The sequence below is a fragment of the Montipora capricornis genome, chromosome 5, assembly GCF_036669925.1.
Source record: "Montipora capricornis isolate CH-2021 chromosome 5, ASM3666992v2, whole genome shotgun sequence".
NCBI classification, from domain to species: domain Eukaryota; kingdom Metazoa; phylum Cnidaria; class Anthozoa; order Scleractinia; family Acroporidae; genus Montipora; species Montipora capricornis.
The window spans coordinates 5514894-5527393 of NC_090887.1; the positions used below are offsets into that span (position 1 = coordinate 5514894).

A 12500-nucleotide genomic window follows, 5' to 3' on the forward strand; every position below is an offset into this window, starting at 1 on the left:
AGTTTTGGATTTCACAGTCCGCCATTACTCACGTTCAAAACTGACCGATTGGACCTCAGAGGCTTCTTGCGGCGTACACACACATCGCATTCTTAAACTAGTGAGCCTTTGACGTCATTTTGTGATTGATCCGGCTCTCTCAAAATCTTAAAGTTGGTAATGGCGGACCATTAAATAGGAAAATTCCAGTTAAAATAAACAGGTGTCTTTTTTAAACCAAGGCTTAAAACATTTAGTCGCTTAGTGTTTATTTAACGTTGAAATCCAATGAAAAATAAGAATTGATTTTTTTGGTCACGGGGGCACTTTAAAGTGCCCATAACCTAATTTTTCTCACTTAGTCATCTGAATCTACACATATCTCATAGACATTTCGCGATTTTCCCAAATCATTTTCAAATCGCGATTTGAAAATGAAATTAGAAAACGTTCAAATTTGCCGCCATTTTGGCTCACCATTCGCCTTAGTCTTCTATCGATTCTTCCCGATCACAATACTGCTGTGACGTAGATTAAGGAACAAGTGACTTCAAGTGAAAAAGGAATAGCGATGTAAACAGTATAGTAAGGAACACCCTACTAGCAGAGCCTTTCTTTTGCTTGCTCGATTTAGGCGTTCTCGAGAAAGGCTCTCCATGAATCGAGTAAGATCTTTATTGAATATGCGCTGCATGTTGCCAGGACGCAGTCTCGAACCCAAGCCTAATATGCCAGATCTCGCCGCCATCTTGGTTTTTCATGGTACAGCAGGCTCAATTATAACCATCGGTTTTGTCACTAAATTGACGCTCGCACTGGAAAAACCGGTTTGACGAGAGAAAACAAGATTGACTAGTCCACTGAGAAGTTCGGGCTGCGGCGGCTTCAGAGAGTTGACGCGATTCGGGCAGAGCCTCCTTTTCTCCTCCTCAGAAGCCCGGTAAAACTTCTTCACTGTGCTATATTCACTTCAAAGAGTATGAATTTCAGTATTGTATGGACAGCAAAACGAAAAGATCGTTGAAGGCGGATGAGATTCGCTTACAGGAACAGACATAAGCGTTGACTTTAATTCCCTCGCGAGACCTAGCTTCCTTATCCTCTTGTTCTTTTCTGTAATTTTGTAGCCATTCCTCATCTGCTAATGGTTCTTCCACGTAGGGTTCCGTGTAGTTCTGGGTTTCAGTGCTAGCGCTGGCTGACTCGTCGAGACCGGCAACTGCTCGCCTCAAATTCTTTTTTTTAAATCGCCAGTTTATTCACTTCCAGATTCAGAGGCACTTTCCTTGATGATAAATATAGGCATGACTGATTTTTTTGTTTACTGAAAAATACCAAAAACGATACCTTGGCGTTGATTAGTAAGAAAAGATAAGACCCACGCCAACAAGCATTCCTTAATCTACGTCACAGCGAGCCCGTGAGGTCCTGACCAGCGGAAGCCCGGGTGTACCAAATAAAAGTAGGATTGAAAAAATCGTAGAAAATTCGCCTCTCGCTGGAATTGAAAAATTCATTCGCCAAAGTTCATTTTTTAATATGGACTTTCAAATAGGAAAATAAAACTTTTTAGGTTATGGGCACTTTAAGAGTCTTAGCAATTCGGTCATGGGTTGGGCGGATTTAAAAAGTACATTTTTATAGCGAAAAGTGTTGCAGTTTGGTTGTATGGTCATATTAACAACAATACAAGGAAGTCTGTACAAAGCTGTAGATACGGGCAAATTTGTAGAAATCATTTTGAAATGTCGATTTAATCGCGCTACAGAATCCTTGATTGGCATCCTGGAGTCCATTGGTTCACACTCAGTTACGTCACGCGAACTCAAGCAGCTGATTGGTCTCTTTGCACCAATGGAAAACGGCGCACAGGTGAGGTATATTAAACTGACGATCTCAAATATGTGCTAATTTGGAGTGGCCAAGGGTATGTAGTATGCATGGTCAACAAGCTTCATCAAGGACAAATTTATTCTGTGAGGCATTGTTTACCAAGTTATGAGGCTAATTATAATTTAGGCAAAGTTAAAACCAAGCCAATTCAGCGGTTTTGCCTGAGATATCTTGTGGGGGGGGGGGGGGGGGGGGGGAGGACTCAAGGGAAGTTTGCATTGCCATGTGCTTTGGCTCTAGTTCTTTTTCCCTCGCTTGCTTTTTTGCCTTCCCTCCCTCCCATATTTGGGGTAAGTATACATTCCACACGCTGGGTTTTCCCGGTGATGTGTTGACAGGTGCCTTGGTAGGTGGACTGTGGCTTGGTTGCCATGGTGACCTCCTTCCTCCTTTACTGCTCCCACCCTTGAATAAATTTTCATGATATTTTAATGTTAGCTTAAAATTTTGCGAAGACTTACGATAGGCCAGTTTCAAACGTCACACTAGTGTGGAGTGGAACTAAATTCAGGAATTAAAGTCGTCGTCAGTAGCACGACGTTGGAAACCATCAAGTGCGGCAAGGTTAATTTAGTTCGGCACTATACGGCACTGGCACGGTACGGTTTCAATCGTAGCTGCTACTGCAGTGCCGAACTCAATTCATGACTTAAAGTTGCCTATTTGGTGCTTATTCAAAATCCTGACTGGCATCATCTTCGATACAAAATTGGCGTCATATACTCGAACAGATGTGAGTACGTGACTGTTCTTTGAGGGCAAACTATTCCATTTTAATCACAAGCATTAGCTGACCTTAATAGCGGTGCAACTAAAGTAGGCTATACCCCCGCTGTACCATTTACAAATGTAGCGAATAACCACTGCCTGCTTTGTTACACAATTAATAAACTGATTCTTAATTAAAACTGGGCATTGCATAATTATGCACGGCATTGACCACAACCCCAACTACCTTACCGAATCTGCCCTTGAAGTCCTGTGGCCTATTTTATTAGGTAGCTTACGAAACGAGGACGACGACGGCTACGAGGACTTTATAATTTAAAAATACAAGTTCGCGTTATTCATATCACTAAGAAACTATTTCATGTAGTTTCGCGTTAAAATTGTGTAGTCACTGTCGAGGAATTAAACTGGTATGAGTGAGTTGGAAGCGTAGAGACAGAACTGAAAATTCATCGTCATGTGCTAACGTCCTCCGCAGAACCTTGAATTTAGTCATTTCACGTCGTCATTTAGGAGATGACGGCAAAGAAATGTACCAAAATGTAAAACGCACGTGCAGAGCGTGCAGAGCGTGCAGAGCCATTGTTTTTGCTCACTTAACCTATTGTTTTGTAGCGTCGTCGTTTCGTAAGCTCCCTATTAAAGGACTAGTGACATTGTCATCTGCTGAATTTCAATTTTCCAAAAGCAGTCTGGCAAATACTCCTGCATAGTGCAACTTTGATTACATTGTATTTGGAAAATTATACTGAAATGTTGGAGTGGTATCCAAATACCTCAATGAATGATTGAGATGATAAATTGGGCCATGGTGATAGAAACCAATTTGCTGAAAAAGGAACTGATTAATGGACTAATTAGTAAAAATTAGGGAATCAAAATAAATGAATAAACTAACTAATTAATTCATAGACTAATCAATTCTTGGATATTGTGTTATTTTATTTGGAAGGTATGGTGGGTGTGGCCTCTAAAAGAGAACGAACTATCTGCGATTTATCGTGCTTTTGTTCCAGGTTCCATTTGCATACAGATTACTTCAAGCGCTTGTCAAGATGTCATTTAGCAGCAGTCGTTTGAGAGCTAAACACTACTATGACCTTCATCACCCCTCTGCAGTAAGTTTTTCGCCTGGAGTGTCAAGTTGTTAACTGCCTTGATTTTAAAAACCGTGGAATTTGTTCTCAGCCAATCAAGAGCAGTTGTTAAAAAACAATTATTGTCAATTGCTTGAAGAGGATTTCCCCGCCCGCGCCCACATTGCAGCATGCAATTGTGCATGCGCTGCATTCGGATGAGCGCATTTGATCAGCGTTTATTGCGATTGCTTTTACCTCTAACGAGAACGATTCTTGGACGTTAACTGGGCCACCCTTTCAAGAATAACACGAAGAAACGTTAAAGCATGCGGTTACAGCTGTCGTTTTCATGCCAGAGATTGAGCCGGTACTATGGGATTTCAATATCTAACACCGAGGATCGACCAAATTTATGACTGGGTGCCCCCTAGTAGAGGCAGCCCAGCAATAACTACTTTTAGCAAGGGCTTACCGTTTCCCTGATAAGTCTTCATGTTATGCAAAACGCACAATATAATGCTTATTACTAGTGGCAGAAAAGATTTCGTTTCATCATGTCTTGTCCTTCGGGCAAGTTAGTGAAACCAAAAAGTTGTTTCTCCATTAAGTCAATAACCCGTGGTGTCATGGACTACCTACAGAGCTTCATCTTCTGAATTTAACCTTGAATAAAGTGCTTTCCTTTGCATAAAGCTGTAGTGAAATTTCATCTCAGTGTCCCTGTTTACTTGTATCATCTTACTCCATTTTAACCCAATATGGATTGTTTTACCTCTTGTTTTCTCGCAACTTTTTCCGGTAGGGAATCTCTGTTCCGGGGTTACAGAAATGGCCAGGAAACAGTTTTACTTTTCATGCTTGGGTTTGCTTGGGGCCAGCTGACATTAAAGAGGGCGTATCGGATCGAAGACAAAGCAACGGAAGAAAGATATTCCACTTCAGACGAATTCTCTACAGGTTGGCCTATCACCTCAACTCAGTTTTCCACTTTATTTATTCTCCGAAATCGTCCCAAATACATTGGAATAAAAATTTACCTTTTTATTTTCCTTTGAAAGAAGAAACAAGTGGTCATACTTTGATCCAAAACCGAGCAACGATAGGGACTGTGTTCAATACAGGTTGACGTCAAAAGTTAATTTGCATCGCTGTTTTTTGAAGAAGCAGCAAAATGCCAGCCCGGTATTAAACCCACTCTCCTTTAATGGCGGGTAGGTTGTTGGGCTGTTTATTCAAATAAAGAACTAGACGCTCCATGATCGTAAACTGGGTTGCCTTTGGTACGTGTTTGTCCTCCTCAAATTTCCGTACTCATTCCTAAACACCCTAACAAACTATCAGTCCGGAAACGAAACACTATTTGTTTTTAAAATACCTTCTTGTTTGTAAATAATTGTTGCATAAATTAAATTTGGTCAAGAACGTAAAAATTCACCAAAATGCACAGTAGATAATCTCAAAGAAATTTTGTTGACTTCCCAAATTAACTTTATTTAAATAAAGCTCATAATTTATTATTATTATTTTACACCAGAATGACTAAACAGCAAGAATTCCTGTCATCGTCATGAAAACTGCTCCCATATCAAACTTCAACCCATGAATGCAAATTAGTTATTTACACAACATGATGAATCCACACAGGCAGAAAAATCACACAAAAACCTTTTCCAGCCAAACATTTTATTGAAACAAACACCATGTTTGCTAGTCGAGGCAGAGCAAAAACCTTCTTTCTGTGCAATATGCCCGGTTGATCACCGGGCTGTCACGCGAGAGGTCGTGAGTTCAAGTCCGGCCGGACCAACACTCAGAGTCTTTAAATAACTGAGGAGAAAGTGCTGCCTCTGTAACGCCATCTGCAAATGGTTCGACTTTCAAGTCTTCTCGGATAAGGACTATAAGCCGGAGGTCCCGTCTCACAACCCTTGGGTATATATAAAATCTGTAGGACGTTTAAGAACCCACACACTATTCAAGAAGACGAGGGCATGGAGTTCCCGGTGTTGTGGTCTGATCTATGGATATAGGGGTTAGGTGTCAATTGGGACGAAAAGTTCTGTTCCTCTCCCCTGCCACTCCATGAATTGTGGCGAATAAAGTAAAGTAAAGTGAAAAGCAACAAACACCGTGTCAAAAACCATACGCAACTAAGTAAATTTCACACCGGAGATCAGGATCAAACCCTTTTCTGAAGAACCTTTTCCTTGAATAATGAAGCATAAAAAAGACAACAAGCTTTTTTCAAATAAGTCTTGACTGTCGAGAATACGCCGTATTTCCAATTATAATTTTCTACCTGAAGACTGTGCAGAGTTGAGTGCAGATGAATATAAAAAGCCAGACAACAGAGATCGGACTTGAATGAACACAGATGCATTCAAGGTGTTCGAATTTGCCATTTGGTTTCAGTGTTTTACATAACCCTACGCTTAATAAATTATTTAGAAATACAGATCACTGCTTGACAGCCGATCAAAAGATGCAATTGTTGTTGAAGTCCATTATTCGTCGCTTTTAAGATGCCCGATATTCATTTTTCACCATTTGTGTTGTTTATCGAATTGACGTTCCATTCTTGAGCTCCAAAAGGGTGTATTTGGTTTAAAGATCAACTAAAACGCCATTCACGTTACATCGGCTTCGACGCTATTTCAGGTTAATTAAATATTCTACTGTGTCCACCGGATAAAATCTACGCATTTCTACTACCCCGTGAAACCTACCAAAGATACGCGCAGAAGACTCTAGGCACAAAGACAATACTTAGCAGGGGGGTGACAGCTATGAAAGACCCTATTGCGCAATTTTTCCGATTTCTGACACAGAAAATAAATAAACGGAAAAATGCTTCGCAGATTTCGACTGGATTGCCACATGGCAACCCAGTAATTAAAATGAACATACGAGCATGAAATCAAACCCTTTACGGAGACAAGTAGTCTGCTGTTTAATTCGTGTTTTAATACGGGGCGAATTTCGTAAATTAAATATTCACAATTCTCATGTGCGAAGTGTGTCATGACCGAGTCTTCTTCTCTTACTTTTTTCTCTCAGCTTTTTTACCACATCTGGAGTTGGTCTAGAAGCATTTTTTGCCTCCACCGGTCATTTGGTAGTAGCAGTGTGTCACAGAAAGGACTACACCACTGTTACGGTGCCTGTGTGTCAACTTTGCGACCAGAAATGGGTATGGAAAATTCTCTGAACCCCGTTTTTGTTTTCCTCACAAATCAATAAAGAGCTCTTTCATCACATTCACAAGCCCCTTGTGCCTAACAAATTTATTTTCAAATTTATTTTATTCGATTTCTGTTCAGTATCCCCTGATAGTCCCCCGGTATACTTCATTTGAATTTTTTATTGCAGAATCTCTTTGCATTTTTATTTTATTCATTGTGGGTTTGCAAATGATTCCTTGTCTTTTTGTTTCCAGCACTCCATAGCTGTCTCACATTTGCCTTCTCGTCGACCTTTTGGTCAAACCTCTGTGTCTGTTTATGTTGATGGTGTCCTGAGGATAAACTCTCCACTGAAATTTCCAGGCCTCAGCGAGGTAATACAGATATTTTACTTGTTAGAAAAACCATCGCATTTAAATAAGAAACTGAAGCAGTTGCAAGCTTCGCTGATTTTCAAGTTAACCTACAAGGGGTATAAGAGTTCCTAAGGTTGGAAAATACGCGGCTGGTCGAGTTCTGTCTACAATGTTTTCTCTTATTTTTAGGATCTAGCCGTCTGTCAGATAGGTTCTGGCAGTCCCCGGACTGTGCTCTCGCCCAAAGAACTCCCAGATGGCAAGGGCACTCAGCGGAAGTTTCATTTCTCCTTTCCAGTCTCTCTGACGGGATTAACGACCGAACCCAGTTCACCGCATTGTTCCACCATCGGAGCGGGCTCACAGGATTATGTGTGGGGTGTGCCAACATCCCTGCAGGGTCAGCTAGGTCCCGTGTGTGTGTTCAGTGAAGGACTACAAGAGCAACACATTATTGCATTGCATACTGCAGGTACAAATGTAAATGTCTTCTGTCAGAATGTTTAAGAAAAACAAGAAGTTACGGGTAGCCTACACTTTGTTCAAAGGAATTTTAGCCGATTTCTTTTAAAGTGCACAGTATCTCAGTGATTTTTTTATGTTACAATATCTTGGTCAATATCCAGTTCAATTCCAAAGTCCAAAGTCCACATTCCGTGATCCTAGTTGGTCACGTTTAAAACTCACATTAACGCCTTCTCAGTGATAAGTAGGAATGATCGAAAAAATGCGCGCTTGCTTGTTTATAGCAAATTCGTTGCGAAATGTGTTAGATCATTTCCTTCATTGCAGATAAATTGAACCGGGGTTCAAGCCAAAACGTAATGGGGAAAAACGGTGTTTACTTGTATCTCTTGGTGACTATACACTGTATACTGCGTTCACAGGACATATTGTTTTTATCGAAGGAGCTAGCTAGCAGGGATGGCGCAGTGGTGAGAGCACTCGCATCCAACCAATGTGGCCCGGGTTCGATTCCCAGATTCAGCGTCATATGTGGGTAGAGTTTGTTGGTTCTTTACTCATCTCCGAGAGGTTTTTCTCTGGGTACTGTGTGTACTGTGTCCCCAATTAGTGTCCGAGCGCTAAATACACTTGACACTAAAATATGGTTCATTATTATTATTATTATTATTATTATTATTATTATTATTATTATTATTATTATTATTATTATTACTATTAATCCCCTGTTCATTTCTGCCTATAAAGACATGCAGGACAATGTATGTGCCTCCCTTTTCACTCTGCTATTTGTCTGATCTCATACCGAAAGCGAATGTGGTATTTGAAGAGTTTTCCATTCTTTTATTGTAAAGCTACGTTTTTTACCTCAATTGTATGGTTTTCTTTTCAGGGCCAAATGACCTTAACCTGTTCCAACCGATCGATAATGCTGCTTCCACACAACTGGCTCTCAGTGACTTAACGCTTAAACTGGTGCTTTTCTACAATTCAAAGGTGCACGTTGCTGGCATATGGTTTTATCTTAGATTTCATTTAAACTTATAAAATAATTAGGATAGTACGCTCACTCTCATTGGTCACTAGCTGTGTTTAGGTGAGAGTATGGAAACACGGCTGTGACATCACACGAACTTTGATTGGTTATGTAGTCAGACGAGCGTTTGATTGGCTGGTAGGAAATACGAGGAAAATCTGTTTCAATCTAGAAGTAAAAAAACCTGCATTTTGCTTCATTTGTCGAATTATCTTTGAAAAATATTTTATAAAAGCAATCTATAGAGGACGTTTTTTTCCGCGTTTCGATAGCCTCATCTAAACACTAGAATTCTCGACAGTTGTGCAAACCCTCGACTGCGTCTCGGGTTTGATTGCCCAAAATAATTACTTTCGATTTGGTTTTACGACACTCGATTGAAACTTCGCCTTGGTTGTGAAAATTGGACATGCTTGTAATTAGGTACATTTCTGGAGATAAGTGATGAAATTAGCTAAAAATCAAACTAGTTTCTTTGATTTTGGCCAAAGGAAATTTCAGCCTGATGTTTAGCGATTGTGGTAAAGGTGATGTTAAATATCTCTATTGTATTGTTCATTCCAGGCTGGTCGTGATCACATGTGCAGTGACTTGACTCCAACTCAACAGGGACGAGTTCAGTTGGACGGCAGGTAGGTTTAAAAAGCCGATCATGCGCGCAGCAAGTGACGGTATAATAGGCCATTCCCGAGTTCATGTCTGCCTCCTCTTCAAAGCGAGTCTAAGTACGAAATGTTTGTGATGGTAATTAGTTCTACTTTACATTTGAATAAAAACTAATTTTCATAAGAAAAACTTCGCACTTGGACTCGCTTTAAAGAGGAGGCAGACATGAACTCAGAAATGGCTTATTAATTTGTGGTGTCATGTTGCCTCTGATTGGTTGCTGCACTTTGGGATATGTCAAAATCAAATCAAAGTGTCCACGGTTTTTAGATACACAGTAAACGGTGGCCAATCTTCAATTTAGCCCGACTCTGATACTGATGTATTGGCCAACTCTTTTCACATTTGCTGTACAACAAAGGAAGTAATTTTCTCATTATTTTTTTTCTCAAACAGGCTAACAGGCTATAGATGTACAACATGGGACATGAAGGTAAAATAGCAAGACACGGAGGAGAGGGTGGGATGACAAGGGGGGTGGGGAGGGGATAAATGATCAGGGTTATCACTAATTCTCATTGGTCTCTTTTTCAATAGAATAAAAACACTGTTTTAATTTTATTTACAGGACGTTCTTCGTTGTATTGGCGGTATGAAGATATTTTTGCCTTTGCTGGAACAAATTTCGTACTTTGAGCCGCCAATGAGTGCAAACGGAATTAGTGAACAGCGCGAAGAATTTGAATTAGAGAAAGAAACCGAGGAAAAGGTGCAGGCAAACTACGAAAGGTGAGGAAACTGTTAAAATATAAAGACTGCATTCGTGTTATTAAGCGACTAGTTATTTTATCGTTAATAGTACAGTAAACACCCGCATATAAGAACAAGTGGATTAAGAACATCTGGCTGAAATTTGGCCAATAAAGCACCATATAAATAAGAACAAATTCAGCCTGATAAATAAAACATGTTCTTAATATAAAGGGAAAGGGTATTTAAATAAGGAAAAAGTATCGCACAGTAAGTGATCAAAGTAATATGGTGTTCAGGACCATTACAAACTTTTAAATCTATTTTAAAAAGGCTTGTATGTTAATTAAACCTCTAGTAATGTACAATTTGTGAAACCAATTGTAAGAACATTTTAAGAACACTTTCAGGCTGGTTTCTTACGAAGCACCCCTTAAATAAGAACACGATCAGCCTGAAATCTGAAATCAGTGTTCTTATATGCGGGTGTTTACTGAATTTTTTTTTTTTTTTTTTCAAATATAAGATGGTGAATTGCATTGCTGCTGTTTACGCTTAACAATCTAGATTCCATTGTTGTCTTTTTTTCAGCCTTCTGATGCTTTGTATCGAGTTTCTTGAGATGATTTTAATCAATATTTAAAGTTTAAAAACTTTTAATTAACTCAGTTACTTGTTAAAGAGAAATCAAGTGCTGTATATCGTAAGACCCAGTTTTTAAGAACTTTTTCAAATACTCAACATGATATCTCGTGCATAACGCAGTTTCTCTCAAGAAATCAAAGAATTACTTCCCATATTCTACTTGAAATTGCTTTCACAGTTTCGTTTCATCTTCACCACAGGTCTCCCAGCTCTACTTCAGAAGAGGAACTGACCGGTGAAAAAGACTGCACTGAGACTGCAGACAGTCAGTCCATTAACATAAGCACAAGCGCATGCGCATTAAAACAACAGGACGACTGGGTATTTATCAATGACAACCACGATCTTCGCTTTTACAAGAAGGAGATTTACAGACTCTGCAAGTCACACAACTGCAATGGTGCTGCATTATTTATGTTTCTGCTTTTAAGCATTTTAACTGGACACGACATCAAAGACGAGGAGTTTGCAGAAACATTGTCGTACGTTGGTAGCATACTTCGAAACATGGACCTGAAATTTATTAACGTTCAAGTTTTGAGAGCGTTACAAGCTCTGGTAGAATGCGTGACAAACGATACTGTGTTGCAAAGTGTCCACGAGAACCTCTTGTTTGATTTTCGGATTTGGAGTTCTAGCGAATTTAATGTTAGAATAGGTCATATTCAGTTCATTTCGACACAAATTAAAGATAATCCAACGAGATTTCGCTCAGAATATGGCGTTAGGTTTTTTCTTGATATCATATCACAACACTATGGCGGGAATGGAGCCGAGGCGAATTCCGCTGGTCGGAACCGCGAGAATGAAGTGCAGCTGGCTCAAGAAGAAGTAAAGATTATCAGAGCATCTTTATTAGGTTTGTGTGGATGTGCTTTCATGACGAATTGTTGTCGGGGAAAAATAGAAATGACCCTATATTATGAGCCAATATCAAAAGATACCATAATACTCTTTGTTTGTCCCTCTAAAATTTTGCATAAGCGTTGTTTCGAATTTCTCTTGGGACCATTATAAGTCCCAAGAGAAGATAAAAACAATGCTTATGCCAATGTTTAGAGGGGCAAACAAAGAGTATTATGGTATTTTTTATATTGGCTAATAGTGCTTTTAAAGTAAATAAGCACATCTTCCAGATGTGTATTTATTAGAAAGAACTTCCACTTTCTTGTAAAAGACAAAAAAAAATCCATTCTAGAACTTAAGGACGGTGCCTACTAATTCAAAGGTATTTTGCGTGGTTTACTGAATATGCTGGAAAGGCAGATCTCAACAAGTGTTATTAAAATCCAAAAAGAAAATTAGGGGTAACCACGCATTTTTCAAAGATAATTCATGAACAATATTTGTAAATAGCTTTTAAATAAAAAGGAATATATGGCGTTCTTTCTCAAGTTGAAGCTTGATTATCTCTGGAAAATGCATGGTTACCCCCAATTTTCTTTTTGGGTACCAAGAGCACCTGCTAAGTTCTGCTTTCTCCGCATAAATTTAAACCGCGCAAAAACATCCCTGCATTAGTAAGCACTACCGATAGGAAATCCGAGTATCTGGAGATGCGCAGAACGTATGCACAATAACAATAGTAGGCACCGTCCTTAACTTGTTTGAAAAAGAAGCTAAACTGGTTTTAAAAAGAGGTTAAACTGGTTTATTTTCTGGTCAATGATTCCTACATAGGTTTGATCAAGTTCTACTTGACTGAGAATGTTGAAAGAGAAGAGGTTTGGTACATTGTGGAATATCTGACATGTGTGACAGATCCTGAGCAAATTATAGA

At 39.4% G+C, this 12500-nt stretch overlaps 1 protein-coding gene across 1 annotated transcript in view; it reads left to right on the forward strand.

Moving 5' to 3' along the window:
• LOC138049239 (neurobeachin-like protein 1) overlaps positions 1-12500 on the forward strand; it is a 49323-nt gene that overhangs the window by 14251 nt on the left and 22572 nt on the right. Inside the window, exons 12-23 of the mRNA XM_068895418.1 lie at positions 1748-1851; positions 3618-3719; positions 4483-4637; positions 6738-6870; positions 7117-7236; positions 7408-7690; positions 8576-8679; positions 9284-9351; positions 9782-9818; positions 9954-10114; positions 10921-11579; positions 12401-12500. The exon at positions 12401-12500 is cut by the window's right edge and continues 68 nt beyond it. Coding sequence (XP_068751519.1) covers positions 1748-1851; positions 3618-3719; positions 4483-4637; positions 6738-6870; positions 7117-7236; positions 7408-7690; positions 8576-8679; positions 9284-9351; positions 9782-9818; positions 9954-10114; positions 10921-11579; positions 12401-12500 — 2026 coding nt within the window. The remainder of the gene's footprint in view (positions 1-1747; positions 1852-3617; positions 3720-4482; positions 4638-6737; positions 6871-7116; positions 7237-7407; positions 7691-8575; positions 8680-9283; positions 9352-9781; positions 9819-9953; positions 10115-10920; positions 11580-12400) is intronic.